This window comes from Triticum aestivum, chromosome 2B (assembly GCF_018294505.1).
Source record: "Triticum aestivum cultivar Chinese Spring chromosome 2B, IWGSC CS RefSeq v2.1, whole genome shotgun sequence".
NCBI lineage: Eukaryota > Viridiplantae > Streptophyta > Magnoliopsida > Poales > Poaceae > Triticum > Triticum aestivum.
The window spans coordinates 92,127,974-92,148,761 of record NC_057798.1 but is presented as its reverse complement, the minus strand read 5'-3'; the positions used below and the strand labels follow the sequence as shown (position 1 = coordinate 92,148,761).

General features: G+C 39.6%; 3 protein-coding genes and 1 long non-coding RNA gene across 5 annotated transcripts; 3 read left to right on the top strand and 1 right to left on the bottom strand.

Moving 5' to 3' along the window:
• The first annotated feature begins 6,649 nt into the window (after positions 1–6,649).
• On the top strand, positions 6,650–8,358 carry LOC123039022 (uncharacterized). Its single transcript, XM_044462348.1, has 5 exons — positions 6,650–6,778; positions 6,870–6,929; positions 7,025–7,075; positions 7,438–8,091; positions 8,188–8,358. The coding sequence occupies exons 1-4, from the start codon at positions 6,650–6,652 to the stop codon at positions 7,615–7,617; spliced, it is 420 nt and encodes a 139-aa protein (XP_044318283.1). The 3' UTR covers positions 7,618–8,091; positions 8,188–8,358.
• A 330-nt stretch (positions 8,359–8,688) lies between these two features.
• Positions 8,689–9,810, top strand: LOC123040598 (uncharacterized). Its single transcript, XR_006418201.1, has 5 exons — positions 8,689–8,837; positions 9,036–9,173; positions 9,260–9,341; positions 9,456–9,518; positions 9,607–9,810. It is a non-coding gene; the product is annotated as an uncharacterized lncRNA (long non-coding RNA).
• A 282-nt stretch (positions 9,811–10,092) lies between these two features.
• LOC123040597 (ubiquitin-like-specific protease ESD4) lies at positions 10,093–13,629 on the top strand. 2 transcript variants are annotated; one of them, XM_044463394.1, is made up of 9 exons: positions 10,093–10,170; positions 11,564–11,716; positions 11,843–12,108; positions 12,281–12,449; positions 12,545–12,651; positions 12,770–12,901; positions 12,999–13,111; positions 13,186–13,363; positions 13,456–13,629. In XM_044463394.1, the coding sequence occupies exons 5-9, from the start codon at positions 12,634–12,636 to the stop codon at positions 13,465–13,467; spliced, it is 453 nt and encodes a 150-aa protein (XP_044319329.1). In that variant the 5' UTR covers positions 10,093–10,170; positions 11,564–11,716; positions 11,843–12,108; positions 12,281–12,449; positions 12,545–12,633; the 3' UTR covers positions 13,468–13,629. The 2 variants fall into 2 exon arrangements, with proteins under 2 accessions (XP_044319329.1, XP_044319328.1); XM_044463393.1 differs by lacking the exons at positions 12,770–12,901; positions 12,999–13,111; positions 13,186–13,363; positions 13,456–13,629 and having other exon boundaries at positions 10,099–10,170; positions 12,545–12,618.
• A 3,669-nt stretch (positions 13,630–17,298) lies between these two features.
• On the bottom strand, positions 17,299–19,334 carry LOC123040596 (uncharacterized). The gene is made up of 6 exons (XM_044463392.1): positions 19,217–19,334; positions 18,133–18,204; positions 18,013–18,060; positions 17,837–17,935; positions 17,648–17,752; positions 17,299–17,561 (listed from the first exon to the last, which is right to left on the bottom strand). Exons 1-6 carry the CDS (start codon positions 19,331–19,333, stop codon positions 17,409–17,411), a joined length of 594 nt encoding a protein of 197 aa, XP_044319327.1. The 5' UTR covers position 19,334; the 3' UTR covers positions 17,299–17,408.
• Between the last annotated feature and the right edge of the window lie 1,454 nt (positions 19,335–20,788).

The window sequence follows — 20,788 nt, the reverse complement described above, 5'->3', positions numbered from 1 at the left end:
ATCGTGACCGGATCTTTATCAGTGCAATGTGGCGTGGTCTTTTCAAAGCGGCAGGAACTAAGCTCAACTATTCCACAACATATCATCCACAGACGAGCGGTCAAACTGAACGCTTTAACCAATGTCTGGAAATGTATCTTCACCGTGCAGTGCATGATCACCCGCAGAAATGGCCGCAAATGGCTTCCGACTGCAGAATTCTGGTACAACACTATGATACGTTTCCGTCATATCTGTAATTTTTGATTATTCCATGCCAATATTATTCAACTTTCATATACTTTTGGGAACTTTTTATACTATTTTTGGGACTAACATATTGATCCAGTGCCCACTGCCAGTTCCTGTTTGTTGCAGTATTTATGTTTCCCAAAAACCCAATATCAAATGGAGTCCAAACGGGATAAAAATGGACGGGGATTATTTTTTGAATATTTGTGATTTTTGGGAAGTAAAATCAATGCGAGACGGTGCCCGAGGTGGCCACGAGGGTGGCCCACGCGCCCACTTTCATTGGGCGCGCCCCTGACCCTCGTGGGCCCCTTGTAAGGCGGTTGACGCCCTTGTTTGGCCGCAAGAAAGCTAATTTTTGGAAAAAATATCTGGGCGAAGGTTTCAATCCAATCGGAGTTACGGATCTCTGGATATAAAAGAAACGATGCCAGGGCAGAATCTGGGAACGTAGAAACAGAGAGATAGATCCAATCTCGGAGGGGCTCTCGCCCCTCCCACGCCATGGGAGCCAAGGACCAGAGGGGAAACCCTTCTCCCATCTAGGGAGGAGGTCAAGGAAGAAGAAGAAGAAGGGGGGCTCTCTCCCCCTTGCTTCCCGTGGCGCCGGAACACCGCCGGGGGCCATCATCATCACCGCAATCTTCACCAACACCTCCATCATCTTCACCAACATCTCCATCACCTTCCCCCTTCTATATCCAGCGGTCCACTCTCCCTCAACCCACTGTACACTCTACTTGAACATGGTGCTTTATGCTTCATATTATTATGCAATGATGTGTTGCCATCCTACGATGTCTGAGTAGATTTTCGTTGTCCTGCCGGTGATTGATGAATTGCTATGATTGGTTTGAATTGCATGTTTTCTTATTGGTGCTGTCCTATTGTGCCCTCCGTGTCGCGCAAGCGTGAGGGATTCCCTCTGTAGGGTTTGCAATATGTTCATGATTTGCTTATGGTGGGTGGCGTGAGTGAAAGAAGCACAGACCCGAGTAAGTAGGTTGTTTGCGTATGGGATAAAGGGGACTTGATACTTTAATGCTATGGTTGGGTTTTACCTTAATGATCTTTAGTAGCTGCGGATGCTTGCTAGAGTTCCAATCATAAGTGCATATGATTCAAGAAGAGAAAGTATGTTAGCTTATGCCTCTCCCTCAGATAGAATTGCAATAGTGATTACTAGTCTAGTAACATAGTCAATTTCTCAGGGACAATTTCACAACTCCTACCACCACTTTTCCACACTCTCTATATTTACTTTATTGCTTCTTTATCTAAACAGCCCCTACTTTTTATTTATGTGTTCTTTATATTCTTGCAAACCTATCCTATCACACCTACAAAGTACTTCTAGGTTCATACTTGTTCTAGGTAAAGCGAACACTAAGCGTGCGTAGAGTCGTATCAGTGGAAGATAGGACTTGAAAGAATATTTGTTCTACCTTTATCTCCTCGTTGGGTTCGACACTCTTATTTATCGAAAGAGGCTACAATTGATCCCGTATACTTGCGGGTTATCACACTACACATCATGCCTCTCTCAGTACCTCTCCGTTCAAGGCACTGTACGGACAAGAGCCAAATCTGAGAGATTTGCCCACATTCTCCACGCATTTGCCTGATGAAACTACCATTGACTTGGACTGGGCCAAACACAATGAGTGGTTGCGTGCTCAGTTGGCTCGTGCACAAAACAGATACAAGCAGAAGGCTGACAGACACACGACGGATATATCGTTTGTGGTGGTCGAGCAAGTGTTGCTCAAACTCCAGCCATATGCTCAAACTACAGTGGCCAATCGCCCTTGCCCGAAGCTAGCCTACAAATTCTTTGGTCCGTTTACAGTGGAACAGCGCATTGGATCGATGGCATACAAATTGGATCTTCCTATAGAGAGTCGCATCCACAACGTATTCCATGTGTCCCAGTTGAAGCCTTTCACTCCAGATTACACACCGGTCTTCACACAGCTGCCGCACACACCTGATCTCACAGCTGCCCCATTGCAACCTGAAGTGATTCTGGACCGTCACATGGTCAAGAAAGGTAACTCCTCTATTGTGCAGGTCCGTGTGCAATGGGCATCGCTTTCGCCGGAATCTGCCACTTGGAAACATTATACAGTGCTCCGTCAGTGCTATCCCGACGCACCATGTTGGGCGGATGACGCTCGCACTCAAGGGGAGGCAATTGTCACACCTACTCTTGTGTAGCAGTGGACTAATTAGGGAGAAGGGCTAGAGATTGCATGTGTGGGTTGAGCCCAGTGAGTGCCATGGGCCGCCTGTGGCCCAGTGGACGCAGTGAGTACTTAAGTCACCCCATCTGGATGTAAATAGCAGCGAGTAATTGAACTCTCTCATTCTAAATATCAATCCGCTTTTCCTACCTCGCCTCGTCGTCTTGCTCTCCTCATCCCAAATTCTATGTGCGATCGATCCCCTTCCAAGGTTCGGTCGTCACAGGGCCAGATTCAAACAATCAGACCCATCCATTTACAAGATCTAATGACTCCTAATCATCCAGTGTTTAACACAACAAGCCATACAATTAACCCACTAATCCTCGATCAATAATCCTACCCCCCGCCCTTTCAAAAAAAAGAAACCGCTCTGCACGCCATGCCCGCACCACGACCTTTCGCCCACTCCTCCTCCCAACGGCCGCCAGCACGACCGATCCTCCATCACCACCCGCCGATCCACTCGAACTCCGCAGCCGCACTAAATCCTCGTCCTCCATCATAAGATTACTGCTCCACCAGCACCCCTCCTCCCCCACTCCTCCGCCAGGGCGCCTCCGCGCCAGCAGCCCCTGCTCCTCCGCCTACGCCCCTCCACCCCGGCAGCCTCAGTGCTAAACACTAAACCCTATACGTACGTACAAGAGCACACAACCTGTACGTACGTACCAAAGTCAAGCAAAAAACCCTTAAAAAAGTCAAGCAGAAACCCCCCTTACAAAGAACAAATGCAGTGGTTCTGAAAAAATGTACCGTAAACAACTTCTATCAATGACCTATGTAGACCAGTTCAAGATTAGTGTAGCTATAGATCGTATATTTGCAAGTTGACGGCAAGAACGTGACATTTGTATGCGAGTAAATTAACTTGTGTCAAAGCGTACATCGTGACAAGGACACGCTGGTTTGGAAGAGGATCTAGTGTCAATGCCACGTACGTAGACCTACTAACGGAATGTATATCTATCTAGACCTTATTTTGACAACGGAATTGTCGAAAGGGGAGACGATAAAGGCAATATAATGCAGAAGAATGCAAAAGAAAAGATGCACCGCTAGATTCTTGCCACATGAACACAGAAGAACCTATGGAAACGTACATATTATAATACTCTGGAATATACGGTGCAAATTAAACACATTGTTGTTTGAATAATCAATGTGAAATGAACTGGCCCTTATCAGCAGATTGTGGTTGAGAGCTCGCCCACATGTTCCTGTGCATTTGCAGTTGCATGTTAGTACTCTTTGTTGTCCGTTTCCTCTTAAATTTCCTGGCCGAAGTCGTCGTCGCATCGCGCTTTGAATATTGCTGCTCAATAATGCGCTGATATAGACATCCTCGTAGACTCACTGTACATCTCCCATGCCTCTGCCCGCATCATCTTGAAGATCTCTCAGATTATGAAATTGAAGGCCAGGGCCGGACGACGTTTTCACCGGATATATGATGTACATGTACGTTCCAGTAAGCAGCTAGCAAGCCTACGTGTATATCTGTCTCTGTCGTCTACGCATACTGACGAGCCCATGCAAGTTCCGGTACGTACGACAGCTGGTGTTACCCTGTTGAACACACAAATACATGTCGATCCAGTAGAGCTCGGCGCCAAGCAGCTGTGCCATCGCCATGGCCAACTGTCCATTAGATTATCCGGTTCAGAAAAGAAAACAAATGTCTATTAAAGATTGGTTTTATTTGTAGCGCTAGATGTAGATGCCACAGTGCATGCATGCGTCATTTCCGTGCGCGCGGTTGGCTTTCTCGTGTTGGCAGCGATCGACGGGGCTGCTGTTGCTTCAGTGTGTTGGTGAAGCACCAACATTTTGGACCCATCGAATTTATTTGCAAATATATAGTGCCCATGACGATGACATGGTTAGTTAATTAGTGGCGGTTTTGCTAATTTACAGTCGACTGTTTTGTAATTCGCTGACGTTCGAATTTCTGTCCGTTTGATCTCGCGTCGAGATTCATGCTCGGTCCTGCTTTTTTGTGTTGGTTTTCGGGTCGGTTTTGTTTATCGGGCGCGGTTTTTTGGATCTGCCCGTTTTTCCTCGACCCGGCTGAACCGGTGGGCACTGTAGATTTTTGTCCCTTTTGAATTTGGAGCGGGGTGTCGTTCCCCTTTCCCATTTGGATAAGGCAGAGGGAGTGAGAGCTCGAGCGGCGGCGGAGGGCGAGGCGATTCCTGGAGGCGATTCCCCATTTCATGGCGATTTGGAGATCAGCCGCCGGAGGATTTTGACGGCAGCCTCTTCGTTCTCGTCGCCCGCAGCTGCGCCGGTATGTTTCCTTGCCTTCTCGCGCCGTTTGCCCTTACTTTTTGTGGCCCTGTAGCTTCAGATCCATGTGATTTTCGGGGGTTCGCGGGATGTGTATGTTGCTGCCGTGGTTTTTCTAGTTCGCCATGGGCGCGCGAGTGATATCTGGTAGGATCTAGTTGTGTCACCCGTGGGTTTCCACCCGCGTGATCTGTGTGTTCCTGCAGATTTTGTGGAGGAGCGTCCGGCGTGCGTTCTAGTTGTTGATGTGTAGGTAGGCGCAGAGGTTAGTTTTCTGTAGGTGTTGTGGATGTACGCGTGGTTGTTGTTAGTTTTCAGCGGCGGATCCTGTAGCTTGTGGCTGTAGTTCGAGTTGTGGTCATAGTGCCTGAATTTCATCTAGTTTTGTGTTGTTTTTGTCCCATGTTGTCCATTTCGGTGGTTTTATTAAGTCATCTATCTGTATTTTTTGTTCATGTTTTTGCTGTGCACTTTCATGTATTTTTGATGCTTGTTTTTATGTTTTCTCTACCATTATGTGAGTGTATCTAAGTTCAAGGGGCTGCAGTATGTGCATGAAGTTCTGCTGTGCACTGTTTGTCCTGTAGAGTTTTATTGGTTTGTTCACTGCGCCTTTGCCTTATGTTTTTGTTGTGGACCCAGCCCAAATGTTTTTAGCGATGTGGGAGTAGGCGTTGTAGGCAATAGGTTTCAGCGATGGATCCTAAAGCTAATGTTTCTGAAGACCGAGTTGTTGTTTGTAGTTTTTGTAGCCTCTGAATTTTGGTCATCTTGTAATGTTTCTCATTTTTGTTGATGTTGTCTATTGTTTGTTGCTCTTTGTCAAGCTTTTTCTGCAGGTTGGGAATTGCCTGCTATATGTAGGTTTTCATCCCCATTTTGTGCCATGATTGTTTACTTTTTAGGGATGTCATGATTTTTGAGTTTATTTTCTTAGTGTTTTTTTTGTGTCATGCCAGTGTTGACTGTTGGTTTAGTATATTGAGTGTTGTTGTTTTGTTCTGTAGTTCATGTCATAGTTTCAGTATTTCCCCCTTTTAGTGTAATTTTAGCGTATTTTTTCTGACTTTGAGTGTCGATTTTGTCCCAGTATTTCAATGTAATGTCTCCTAGGTTTTACAGTGTTTTTTTTGTGTGTGGTAGTTTTGCAGTGTAAATGCACTCATTCTACATTATAATTGTGCTAGCCTTTTACAATGTAATTGTGCTAGTTTGTGCAGTGTAATCTCAGTGTACTTATTTTTTTTATTTCAGTGTAATTGTGCTTAGTTTTACACTATAATCTCAGCGTAGTTGTCCAATAATCACAGTGCAGTTGTGCTAGTTTTACATTGCAAATCTACTCATTTTTACAGTATAATGGCGCTAGTCTTACAGTGTAATCCCTGTTTGTTTTTGCACTGTAATTGTGGTAGTTTTTACAGTATAATATCAGTATTTTTTGTAAAATTACAGTGTAGTTTGTGCTAGTTTTACACTGTAATTATATTGCTTTTTTGTCCCTTACTTACAGTGTAGTTGTGCTAGTTTTACACTGTAATTACAGTGTATTTTTTGTCCAATACACAGTGCAGTTGTGCTAGTGTTTACAATGCAATTTCTGTTAGGTTTTACACTGTACTTGTGCTAGTTTTTACAGTGCAATCACAGTGTAATTTTTGTTCAATACTTACAGTGCAGCTGTGTTGGTTTTGCAGTGTAATTGTGCTAGGTTTATACTGTAATTACATCATATTTTTTGTCCAATGCTTTTAATGTAGTTGTGCTAGTTTTTACAGTGTAATGGCAGTGCATTATGTTGTATACTTACATTGTATTTTTGAGTTTTAATTGGATACTTTTTCACTGTTACTTATGTTTTTGTTTTTTCCTTTTTTTAGGTTTAAATGGGCAAGCTACGGAAAGCTTGTAATTGGGATGTCCCTGTAGTTTCATCTTTAGATAGTGATGATTCTGGAGGTGAAGGATTTGTGCCTAATGATTTTGCAGAAGATGGTTCTTTCCCTGTGTCTATGGTATTTATTTACTTTCTGCTTCTTTTTATTTTAGTTTTTTTGACCTTCATTTTCTTGGGTTGTCTTATTTTTTTATTGGTTTTTTCTGCAGGAATTATCTGGTGATGAAGGAGGGCTTGACAAAGCTCTTCTGAAGTTCTATCTCAACCGAGTATGTTTTATTTCATCTAGGACTTTTTATTCTTGTTATCATTTTTTTACATTTTTTCTGATGCGTGATAGTGTGTGTTTTTCTTATGTTTTCAGAAAGTAAAATGCCTCAAGAGGAAATTATCATCTGCTTCAAGGAGGAATGTGGTTAGTTCATATTTTCTTTTTTGTTTTCAGTAGTTTTTACTTTCTGAACAGAAAAATGCTTGAAGTTCTATCTTAATGATTTTTTGTAGTGCTAGTCCAATTATTAGTAACTGCATTTTTTGAATGTATCGCAATGCTTTCTTTTTGTATTAAGTAATAGTAATCTGAAGTTATTTTTTGTCTGGTTTGATATGTGTTTTCACTCATGTTGTTTTTGTTATTTTCTAGTGTAAATCCAATTGTTTTAGTAGCTTTATTTTTTGATGTATTTGTAAAATATTTTTTTGTACTTAGTAATAGTAATGTGAAGTAATTATTTTTTGAGTGGTTGATATGGTGTTTCTATTTTGTTGCTTTTGTAGAGGCAGAAACGCTCTAGTGATTACCCTACTTGTGCTACTTTCACTAGATATTCTGGGAAGTTCTTCTCTGGTGTTGTTGATGGTCTATGTTCTAGGTATCGAGATGTTGTCCAGAGATATGGCATGGGCTGTCTCTTAGAGTTTGTTAGGACTGAGGTGCCCCTTAGGTTAGTGAAGTAGCTCGCCAGTAGGTTTGATGTCCTTTCATCTGAATTCCAGCTCAAAAAGAAATTTATCCCAATGACCAAGTATGATATTCATGACATCCTTGACCTTCCAGTAGATGGTGAGCCACTTGTGTGTGATGCTGAATCTGGCCGTGATTTTATCCTCTCTCACTTCAACTTGACCAGTATTCCTCCCGTGTCCTTCTTTGCCAACAAGATAAAATCAACCGAAGTCGAGTTGCCTGATGAAGATGTCTTTATCTGTTTCATGATTGTTGCTTTTTCATCATTCCTTTGTCCCAACTCTAGCCTCAGTCCTAGCCCAAAGTACCTTCACATCTTTCGGGATTGTCCTTCTATGCGTAACTATGATCTGTCAAAATTTGTTTATGAGTGGATGTTGAGTTGCATAAAAAAGTTCAAGGATTCCACTAAAGTTGCTTCCAAAAGATCAGTGACGTTTGGCGGTTGTCACTACGCTTTTGCTGTAAGTCTTGTTATTGTTTTTCTCTTTTTTTGTTTTTTAGTTTGATTTGTGTTGTTATAGTCATTTTAATCTTTTCTTTTGTTCTTATGTTTCCAGGTTTGTTACCTTGACCAACTCAATTTCGGTCTTCACTCTGTTTCTGATGTAAAGCCTCGCATCCTAGCCTGGAGAGGCAACAAAGTTAAGCAATTTTCAGAGCTTGATAGAAACAATAGCCACTCTTTTGGTAAGAGGCCTCTAAAGCAGTTGTGTGCTTCAGTTCATCCGCAGGTTGGTCTTTTGATTTCTCTTTTTTGTTTTTTTATGTTAGTTTCTCTGTATGTTTGCGATGACAACTTTTTTTGTCATTGTAGCAGTATATCGACAAATTTTCAGCAAGCAAGGATGGTGATGTTCCCTTTTGCAATGCCAAACTTTTCGAAATGAATGTCCAGAAATCATTTGGCGCTCGTTTTGGGTTAGAGGTTAGCATAGTTATGATTATGCTCTTTTTTGCCTTTGATTCTTTTCTTTTGTTTTATTCTTGCGGGTTTACTCTATTCTTTTTCTTTTTCAGGCTGCTCAAGTAGTTATAGACCTTGTTAAAGATAGGAACAAGGACAATCCTAAGCTATTTGTAGAATGGTCAGAATCACTTGTAATTGATATTCTTGATTGCATAGCAAACTCACCATTGATTGCAAAATCTATTGCTACACCAAAATTTTCTCCAAGCGAATTTCAATCTCTGAGCAACTTCTCTTTTGGTTAGTTTCTTTTCCTTAATGTTTCTCTTTTTATTTTGTCTTTATTTTCTGATTTTTTATGTAAAATTTTATTATATGACTTGTTTGTTGTTTGAGCATGTTTAGTGTTTGTTTCTTTATCCCTTTTTTGAAGGCAAAAAGTCTATTTCTATTCATTCTTTTATTGCTGAAAGAAACTTTGAAAATGTTGTCAAAAAGCCGTCTTCCCAAGTTCAGTCCCCAATCCCCAATTTGCACGAAGCTTCTAATTTTGCTGCTGGTGTTATTTCGGATGGGGATTTTGTCAATCCAGTAGTATTATCTAGCTCATCTCCAGCTCCTAAGGTGTGTGTTGAGGTATTTGTCTAGTAACAACAGTTTTATGTTTTTTATTTGTTTGATGCATTTTTTTACTAATCATTTTTGTGTTTTTGTTTTGACAGAGTGTGGTGAATGAAGCTAATGCTGAAGGTGCAATTCCAGTAGCTCCTCTATCTTGCGCATAAAGTGCTTCTGATGCTATAGGTTTGATCTTTCCACTTCTGTTTCTTTTTTTCTTTTTTTTGTGTTCTCCAGTGGGTTCTTCTTTTTTAGTTTTTTCTTTTTGTTCATGTTTTCCAGTTTGTTTTCATTTTGTAGGTGTATCCCCTTCAACAATGCAGTGTCCACTTCCTGCTGTTGGTTCTTCGTTGATGCAGTCAGGTAATTTTTTGTTTATTTATTTCTGGGGCATAGATTTCATTTTTGTTTTTGTTTGTAGACGACCATCTTTTTTGTGTTTTTTGTGCAGTCGGTCTTGATAAGAAGTGTGAGCCCAAGGTTGTTGTCAATGATTTCCCAAAACCAACTTCTGCTGAATTCAGTCGCTCTCTTGGTGTCCAATCGCATCCTGAAGATTCCATTGAACAGCTGAAAGTTAAAGAGGGTATCTCTTCTGTTGGTGGACTGTCACCTCTGGTTCCGACTCGTTTGACGCAGTGGTTCTGTAACGTGGTTAGCATCTACCTCTTTGTGTTGTCATTTTATGCTATTTTTTTGTTTCATTCGTTTTTACTTGTTTTTTTCAGTATTGATTTTGTATGTTTCATTTGTTTTTATATCAGGTAGATGATGTTGAGTGCTCTCAGTACGTTGTTGAACGATTCTTGAGTTCAATTGATCATGCGAATGATGAGGTAATTGTTTCTGAATTTTAAGTCTTGTCTTCTCGTTTAGTAGGAGTTTTTTGTTTTTTACTTCTGATTTTATGTTTGTCCCTTCATTTTTTTGTTGACAGGTTTGCATTGAAATGGTGAAGTTGCCTTCTTCTGTAGTTTCAAAGTCAAATTTCTCCTCAAGCCACATTAATGATCAGGTTTGGTGTTTTCCCTTTTTTGATTGTTGTTCATTGATTTGTTTTCTGCCATGTTTTTTTGTATGCTTTTCGTCTTTGATTCTCACTTTATCTCTGTGTTTAATTTGTATTCCGCCTTTTTTGAGTTTTTTTTGCATGATGACTCTGTATTGTATGTGTGTAGTCCACTGTAAGTATGTTTGACTTTGCATTTGTGTGGTTGACTTAGCTCGATGAAGTTTTATATTGTAGCTAGCATGATATTGAATGTCTGCAATTTTGTTGAGTGCAAAATCTCCAGAATTTTTGAAATGTAATACCCTATAGTTTTTCCTTGAATTATATGGTTTGGGGGCTGTTTGTTTTGCATTACTGTCTATGTAATTATCCATAGGTTTTACAGTGTAAGTTGTGTGTCTAGTACTGTAATGTGAGTATGGCTGACAATGTAGTTTTTCAGAATTTTACACCGTAATTAAGTAGAGTTTTACACTGTAAGTTGTGTGTTTGAATACTGTAATTCTGCAATGTAATTCCTGAGGCTTTTACACTGTAGTTTGGTAGAGGTTTACACTGTATTTCTTCCTTCAAATGTATGGTTTGGGGGGTTGTTTGTTTTGCTTTATTTTCTATGTAATTATCCATAGTTTTACAGTGTAAGTTGTGTGTTTTAGTACTGTAATTTGAGTATGGCTGACAATGTATTTTTTCAGAACTTTACACTGTAATTAAGTAGAGTTTTACACTGTAAGTTGTGTGTTTGGATACTGTAATTCTGCAATGTAATTTCTGAGGCTTTTACACTGTAGTTGGTAGAGGTTTACACTGTATTTTTTCTTTGAAATGTATGGTTTGCGGGCTGTTTGTTTTGCATTATTTTCTATGTAATTATCCATAGTTTTACGGTGTAAGTTGTGTGTTTTAGTACTGTAATTTGAGTAGGGTTGAGTATGGCAGAGAATGTAGTTTTTCAGGACTTTACACTGTATTTAAGTAGAGTTTTACACTGTAAGTTGTGTGTTTGGATACTGTAATTCTGCAATGTAATTTCTGAGGCTTTTACACTGTATTTTGGTAGAGGTTTACACTGTATTTTTGAAATGTATCCCTAGGGTTTACAATGTAAAAATCAGCAGAATTTTATGCCCTGTTTTTTATGTGGACTGTATTTTCGGTGGGGATTACAGTGTATGTTTCCTAGACTTTTTGACCCTGTATTTTCTTAGTGTTCTGCACTGTAATTAAGCACAGCGTCTACGCTGTAATTGTGTAGAGTTCTACACCGTAATTTTTATGAGCTTATAGTAATTGAGTAGAGTTTTTTACACTATAGTTTTTGGTGTCTCTGTTGGTAGTTGCAGCACAGTTAGTTATTGCATCTCTTAATCTAATTGTTTTTCTTCAATGTTTGTAGAAGGTAGTAGACGATGTTCAAATTGTGGGGAGTTCTAGTTTTGTTGATAGATGCAAGGACCTTTCAAGATCTAATGATGCTGCTTACAACAAGCTTAACAACTTCAACTTGGTAGAAGCTCAATCAACTAGTCGTTTCCCTAAGAATCAAAAAGTAATGTCATTTTCTCTTTTGCTTTTTCTATTGTGTTTATATTTTTCATAATTTAGTCATCATGTTTCCTTTTGTTTTCATCCTTTTTTTATTTTCCTTCTGCTTCTTTTTTGTGATGTTTTTCAGGCTGGTGCTAGTCCAGAAGTAGAAATCTTGTCTTCCGGGAATGCCTCTAGAGATCTCTCTCCTGCTCAAGTTCCTAAAGCTGATGGCGCATCTTTCATTTTTCCTAGTGGTTCATCTAGTGGTCATCAACCTCGCAGGATGTTTTTACCAGGTAGATTTAACTCGGATCCTTATGTTGCTCAGGGTAACAAGTTTCCTATCACAGTCAAAGAAAGGCGACACCACCTAGCAATGGTGCAAATTGGAAATCATGAAAGTTGGTGCAAGTACGTTTTGCTGGCCTTGTGTACTTTTCCTTTTTTCTATATGCTTTATCAAATGCTAATGTATGAATTTCTTTTTAGACTAGTAGTGTTTGTAGCTGTCATTTTAGTAGGTTATTACTTTTACCTCATTTCCCAATGTTAATTTATTTCTTCTTTGGTTTTTTGTTGATAGGTATGAAGCAATTCGATATGACCGAGCCTACTATAGCTATCATAATCTTGCAACTTTGAAGTCAAGAGAACATGTGGATAATTTCTTCATTTTGTGCGTTTGTCGTTATCTGTTCAAACAAACTCACCCATCAGTATCAAAGAAACATTTCTTCTTCTCTTATATCGGGGTATGTTGTATTGTGTCATTGTTTTGTTATTTTGTGGCATTTTTTAAGCATTTTAACTGTGGTTTTATCTTCCTTTTTGTTTTTCGGTTTTGTAGTTATATTCTCTTCTCAGGAAACCATCCTAAGAGGCTCTGATGTTGACATTGTAGGCAACGCTTTCACTGGTGCTAACAATGCTTTCCCAATGTGGAGAAGTAATCTGGTTAGTTTTTTTTTGCTTCATTTTTTAGTTTGTGTATCTTGTTATTGTATTTTGTTCTTTTAGTCATTTTTAATTTAATTTGTTTGAAGTCTAATTTGGTCTGGATTTTGGTGTGCAGTTATTCTTTCCCATTGGACAAGAGAACCATTGGTTTACCTTTGTTGTTTGCTTGAAGGAGAGGGCCTTTGCATTTCTTGATTCTCTGTACGGGGCAAAGGATCATTTTCACCTGGGAATCCGTGACAAATTGGTAATCAAACATATTTTTCCCTTTTAGTTACTCACGATTTTTACTTTTTTTAGTTGCGTTGTTGCACTCATTATTATTCCATCATTTTTCAATCTAGATTGCAAACTTCATAACAATCTGGGACCAGTTTGTGACTCCTTTGCTGCGTAAGCGCATCGACTTTGAGAATTTTGACATTGTGTATCCTACTCTTCCACAGCAAAATAATTGGTATGTATTTTTGCTTTTTCCATTTTTGGGGTGTCTTTTGTCCATTTATCTTCACGGTTTTTCTTCTTTTGCAGGGATGATTGTGGTGTTTTTACTGTCATGTACCTAAAGCACTGGACTCCTAGGACCCCAATTGGCAATATGTTTCGCGCATCCGATGTTGACAACATAAGAATCAGATTGGCAAATGAGTTGTACTTCAGTGGATTCAACAGTGTCGACAAGACTTTTGTCACACACTTCTTTGATGATGTGAGTTTTTTTGTATGCTTTTTCTTTTGATTTTTGGTTTGATGTGTCTTATTCTTGTTGAAGTAGTTTTAAAGTCTGTTTTTTTTGTACAGGTCAAGGCTTAGGTGTTCCTGGAAGATGCATGTCCGGCATTTGAAGGCTTTGCTTAAAACTAGGCATTTCGAGAGATTTTTAGATAGTAGTACTGCTGGCCTTGTTTTTTTCAATAGTGTGATTAAATGCGACAATTTTGTACACTTTTTGGCCTTCATGTCATGTATGGTGTATTGGACGGCTGTTTGATTTTCAATGTTGTGATTTAGTGACTTTTTTTACAGAGTAGTATGAGGAGGATGGTTTCATTGTCTCTTTTTGTTCTATATGTTGTTGTTTTGTTCCTTTTGTGGTTGTTTTGATTTTACTTTTTATTTTTTAATGCATTTTAAGCATGGTTGCTTCAGCGGCAGTTGGACGTTCTTGGGTTATCAAGGTTAATTTCCGCCCAACAATTTATTTTTGCTTTTGTTTTTTTCCTTTTTAGGGTGTTTAGTATATTCTAATCATTTTTTTGTCTGTTTGTTTGTTGTTGCAGGGTTGGCTTAATTCTTTTCTGAAGCCCCCCAACACTTAAACTCAGATTGTTAAAGTTACTAGTTCATTTTGTTTTCAGGTAAAAGAATGCTTGCTGGGCTTTTTCATTTTTCCCTTTGTGTTTAGTTTTGGGCGTGCCTTTTCGTCGTTCTAGCTAGTTTCTTTTGTTCTGCAGTGTAATTTTGGTCCCTTGTTACTGTATTTTTTTAGTAGTGTAGTTTACTGTAGTAGTTTTCTATGTTTATTCCCATGAATTTATGTAGGTTTTCCATTTCTTATGTTTCTTTCCCACAATGTAAATTCAGAGGCTTACTAGGACTTACACTGTAAACTTTTTGGAAGTTACAGTGTAAGTCCTATGAAATTTACACTGTAAGTTTTATGCGTTTTTTTACAGTGTAAGCTCGGTGTAAATACTTGGGTTTTATGTTGTAACTCCTGGGGAAGTTTCAATTTAAGATGCCTGATAGTTTAATGTAAATTCCATTTTTGTCTTTTTGTACATTGATTTTCAATGTATTTAACAATCACTACAAGGTCAAGGGATTTGAAAGTGTTGCTAATGTTTTTGGTGTCCACACTATACACTAAATTTATAGTTTTGATGTTCATATGTGTTTTGTAGGTGAAGAATCTCCATCCTTATTTGTTCTTGTGTGGATCATCTCGTCGATTTTAACTCCCCATCTTTGTTCTCTTCAGTCTTTGTCAGGTACATTCCGCTCTCCCACATTTTTCTGAAATGTTCTATAGGCTTTTTTTACATTTTTCGTTGAAATGTATGTATTGTAGCGTAATTCGGTCAAAACAAATCGAAATTATGTAGCAACACTCCTCTCAATTACAGTAACACAACGATTTTTTCAAATTAGGTAGCAACAGTGATAATTGTTGATGAGCAACAATGAATTCAAAAATAGGTAGGAACACTGCTTTTTCCATCACAGTACATTCCTTGTTCACTACTAGTTTTCCCTATCACTTTTTCCCTCCTACTCATCTTCACTTTCCTGCCTTGTCATCTTGTCTTTTCACATTTATCTCACGTTGTGGTCAATTGTTTTCTTCACTTCTTCCGGAGGGTTGTGCTCCAGGGTTGTGTTGTGTTGTTGGTTTGGTCTTCTTTTTGCCGTTGCTGCTCTGGCTACTTCGCTTGTTTTCTCCACCTGTGTCGAATGAGTGGTATTAAAATATATACTTGCAATCAAGTAGAGCTCATTTCAATCTTTTTACTTACCTTTCTTGACATTCCCTGGGTTTGAGTGCTTAGGTTGTTTCCCTTTAGGCTTGTTGTACACCTTGTCAAGGTTAGTGCAATTCTTTACTGTGTGTTTCTGCGATCCACAGTGTGAACATTTGTAGAACTTGTTCTGCTTTATTGCTTCACGAATAGTTAGCATCCTCGGTCTGCCTTTTGTTTTTGCTACATCTGGGTCTTGAATTGTGAATGATGCTGTTGTTCCTTCTCCCTCTCCCGCTGTTGACACAAATGTAACTATTCTTGTTGTTGCACTTTGCCCCTCATCCATTGTTTCTTCTTCATCATCCATTTCCCGTAACCTTTTCTGTATCCTGTCCAACTCTCCCAACAGATACTCATATTTCCTCTTCTTCTTCGAAGCTATTGATGCCACATGCACCAATTTCCTTGCTAACACATTGTACCTTAGTGTGGAGTTTTCAGCTTCAACAGCTGGTGTTTTTGTAATATCAAGCTTGTGGTCAGTCTTCCTCCATCTGTCAATGATGTATTTCTCTGGTATCTTTTCGATGTTGAGATGGATCATCACTCGAAGTATGTGCGAGCATAGCAGGCCATCTTTTTGGAATGCACAACAGATGCAAGAGTATTCTTCTTTTTTTAGTCCAACTTGCACTAGGTACAACCTTTTTCGGAGTTCTTTTATAGGGTAGTTTTCAGCTTGTGTCACAATGTAGTATTTGTCCTTTTCTTGCTCAAAGACATGTAGCCTTGTTGTGTCTGCCATTTTAAACTGGAATTTCCTAAAAATTCCGATGTTGTATACCTCATGTGCTTGCCTTTCTATGCTATATTTCGACCAAAATGCTTTCTGTGCAACTTTCTTGTTTCTAGAAACATGGTCGCATTCTTCTTCCCTGTCATGCACAACATCAAGTATCCGGTCATACTCTCTCAAAAAGCTTGTAGCACTAAATTTAGCTCCAACCCCTTTTTTGAAAAGGGCGTTTGTCCCTTTGCTTCTTGCTGTATTTTGTATGAATGGGAAGAATCTGTCCTTGAAGTACACTGGGATGAACTTTTTCCTGTTTCCCCACATGTCATTAAAGTACTTGATGTGATGAACTTGGTATTTTTCTATCATTTCTGGGCATTGTGTTTCAAATTCTTCAACTATCAAGGAGTTGTCCACAATGTCCTAGAAATCTTCATAGAGTCCCTCATTAGCTTGGAAGCAGGGCCCAACTTTTTCCTCTGCTTTCTTCTTTATGTGGAAGAGGCAGCTCCTATGGGTAGCATTAGGAAAAACTTTTTCAATTGCTGCTTGCATTGCCTTGTCCTGGTCTGTAATGATTGATATAGGATGCTTTCCTCCCATAGCCATCAGGAACTGTTCAAACAACCAAGCAAATGTTTCTTTTGTCTCATTGATGATGAATGCACAAGAAAACAAGTATGTGTTGCCATGTGGGGATATGCCAACAAAGGGTGCAAATGGCAAGTTGTACTTGTTTGTTAGGAATGTAGTGTCAAAACTGATGCAGTCTCCACATATGTCATACATCATTCTTGACCTCACATCTGTCCAGAATAAGCTCCTCACTTTATTCTCTCCATCTAGCTCAAACGAGTAGCAAAAGCCAGAATTTTCTGTTTGTTTCTTGTTGAACATTTGCACTACTTCCATCATGTCAGAGTTTGCGATGTCTCTGTTAATTGTTGCTGCATAGTTTGTGACATGTTTCTTTGTGTAGGGAAGATGAGCCATTCCTCCTCTCAAGTAAGCCAAGACAGCTACAATCCTTCTTGTTTCCAGGTTTGTATGCTTCAGCACCCTTATCAAGCACTTCTCTTCATCCGACATGTACTTATGCGACCTGAAGAATCTACTGTTTGGTGTTAACTCATGGTTGTGTTCTAGTTCTTGTCTTGTGATTTCCCACATGCCTCCTTTTTCTGATATGACCATGACGACTTTACAATCTGTTTTAGCTATGACCGTAGATTTTCTCATGGACACTATGCATTCCTTATCTATTTCCTTTGTCTTGCCCCACTTGTTGCACTTCATTGTTATCCTTGTCACCTCATTGTTCCTTTTTTTGCTCGATGTTCTTGAGATTGCTACTGTAGCCACTAAAATCCTGCCACTTTCGAGTAGAAATTGAAATATTCCTGAGCTTCTTCCTTTGTTTTGAACTGCATGCCTAATTGAGGCTTGAAATTACTGCTAGTGTTCATCAGATTCCCCTCTGATGCAGCTTCTTCTTCATTTTACAGGAATCTTTCAATGTCTTCTTCGTCCAGGAATTCATCTTCTCCCTCTTGTTGTAGTGAGTGTTCTGGTTCTTTTTTTCCTTCTTCGTCCCTGCCTGTACTAGAGTTCATGTTAGTCGGTGCTACACTGGGATCAGCTTCTTTAGGCTCCTGCAACATTTACAGATTTTTATTTTTAGTTACTTTTCTTCTGAAACGTTATGTACTTCTTTCTTTTTGAATTTTGTGGTGTGTACCTGTTGCAGATTGATGTTGTCGTTCAAGTTTGTGTCCCATGGATCGGATTCTCCTGCCCCATCTTCGGCCACTGGCATTTCTAGATGCAAGTCTGCCTCCATTGTCTGCAAAGTAAGTTTAATGATTGTTAGTGTGTTTTTATTCAGCATTTTCTTTTGTAATAGGTATTCAGATGTAGGTCTGCTTACATGGCCATAATTTGTTGTGATGATACTGTCATTTGTTTTGCTCCTGGAGTTTTCGTACATAGTTTCAGCAATGTTCATAGATCCATCTGCTGAATGTACCTGCAAGGTTCATCACTAGTTTTTTTCAACCATTCTCCTGAAATGTACTGTGTATTTAATGATTTTTAGATGTTTACCTTGTATATAATGTCGGAATGAAGGAGCGCAGTGAAAGAAAATGATTCCTGCATGATCATTGTGTTAGCTTTTTTACCCTTTTATGTATCTTAAAAAAAGTTTTTGCAACTGCATCTCACATTCAGTATGAGTTCTTCCTGTGATAATCTCAGTAGATCCTCTTCAATCACTGCCCTCATCATGCTCCTCTCCTTAAACATTTTGGACAGTTCAATGTCAGTGTTATCATAACGATGAGCAACAAAGAACATAGCAATAGAAAGAACACAATCATGAGGGGCTTTTACACTGCATTTTTCTAGTGCATTTTTTTACAGTGTAATGTCTCGTGTACTTTCAATGTAAATTTTCCATAATAATTAAATGAAAGAAGAATAACAGTGAATTTTTGGTATTGCTCTGTAATTTTCAAGGTAGCATCAGAGTAATTTTTGAATGTTTGTATGACATGTTACTGAGAAATGCAATACTACAGTAAGAAGCATCAGCTACCAAGCATTTTACAGTGGAATTTTCTAGGTAGCTTCAATGTATTTTTTACATTCTAATTTCTCGTGTACTTAAAATGCAATTTCAAGTCTAGTTTTTGACATGTTTTATTCTGTATTTCTCTAGCTTTTTTTTCACTGAATATGGCTTACTATGCGACTAGTTTGTCTGAATTTTTCTAGCTTTTTTGTCTGTAACTAGTAGTTTACTCTGGGATTTAGGAGGAATTTACAGTGTACTTTTCTGTGTAACTTACTACGTTTTTATGAGGAATTTACAGTGTACTTACTTTGTTTTTTTACTGTAATTTAGGAGGAATTTAGAATGTACTTACTATGTTTTCTGTACTGTAATTTACTATGTTCTTTTTGCTCTGTAATTACTTCTTTTTGTTTGCAACTATTTTTTCTCTGTACTTTCTGTGTTTTTTGTAGTGTATATGTTCTTGCATTTTTGTAATTACTTCATTTTGTTTTTGCAACTTCTTTTACTCTGGAATTTAAGAGAAAGTTACACTGTAAATTTAGAGGATACAAGACTAGTTACATAGTGATTTTTAGAGGAATTTCACAGTGCAAATTTTTGTTGTGGCTCGGATGTTGATCTCTCTCCTATGTTTCGGAGTAGATCGAAGGAAAATCTTTGTGAAACTGTCAGCGCAAGAGACATACAAGGGGGGGTGAAAAGAAGAGATGATGCAGAGGAGTTGCTGACCTGTGGATCATGGTCTTCAGCTTTTTCGTGATCAGTAGGTTCATCCCCGTCTGTGATCTGTGCGTTTCCTCTTCGTTCTTCTCTTCCTGGGAGCTCTCCTCCTTCCCGATCTGTCATGTTCGCCTCTCCTTTTCCCATGGGGTGTCGCCAGATCCGGTTAGGTGAGATCTGTGTAGCGTTTTTTTGGAGGTGGGGGTCTTGTATAGCGTTTTTGACATGTTGCGTGGTTTGCAAGCTAACAGGGAGTACTGTTTGTGGTCCCTGATTAGGTGGAGGTCTTGTTTTCTGGAGAAAGCGGGTCGGATGGTTGGCGGACCCGTTAGCGTGTTGTTTTTCTCCTTTTTTCATGGCTGTCCTGGTAGTACAGCTGTAACGTTGTCATTGGACAAGAAATTTGACTGTTTTCGAAAAGGAAAACAGTCAGATGTCAATTAGACAATCCCTTAATTAATCAGCCTAAGGCACGGCCACCACGGCGTGTGGCACGGGCATGTGGCCAGCGAGGTGAGGTTTGTGCGTGCTGCAACATCTCATATTTTTGGCGTCATGGCGTGCAAGGTGGTAGCTACTCCCTCCGTTTTCAAATATAAGTTTTTTTAAGATTTCAATATAAACTACATACAAAATAAAATGAGTGAATTTATACTTAAAGTATGTATACATGCTTTCGTATATAGTTTATATTGAAATCTTTAAAAAGACTTATATTTAGAAACGGAGGGAGTAGTTTGCAGATGCATGCGAGCGAGCGGGATCGGCGACAAAACCTGTGCGACGGAGGCTCGGCACGTACGTAGCCAACGTTGCATTATTCTTACGCAACTCTGCGTCTAAATCCATTCCTCTCAAATCCTGAGCTGCATCTTGCATGAATCATGCGAGCCGAGAGAGAAAAACCAACCCTGTCCAAGTCCAAATCATGAACAGCCGAAAACGATGACCTCTAGCTACAGTTCGTGAGGATGAGCTCAGTTGCAATCTTCGTGGACGATCCCTCGACCACCCGCTGATGCGCACATGATACAAGGCGTAGGTACGTTGGCAATCAATCAGGATGTGCACCGGGCGACGTCTGGACAAAGATCGATCTGGGATGATGATTGCATTCATTGCCGTCGATCTCTTCTTCATAAATCCCACGCGCTAGCCTCCAAAATCGATCCTTATTGCTTCAAGCATGCATGCCAGGGTCGACCCGAACGTCATATTCTCTGCTGCCGACATGCCGCTACAGTAGTCATCAAGCCTTGGAGTATATACGATCAATCATTGGATAAGCACGTACGCACGTAGGTCCATACTGTTGTGCCTTTGCCGTGAAACGTGACGGGCGTGCCATGTGGTCATGTCTCACGTGGATGTGGATGCCGTGTACATGCATCTACTACCAGCTAGCTCAGAGTACTGTTCATTATTGGGGCTTGGTTGCCACGTGTTGAGTTGCTCGGAGAAGAAAAAGAGAGGGAGACGTTCTTGGGGAGCCCGACGTACGTACCACGTACGCACGCATCGCGCGGCTCATCGTGCGTCGATCGGTCAATCTGGCATGTATGTATGGTTCCCTTCCTCTTG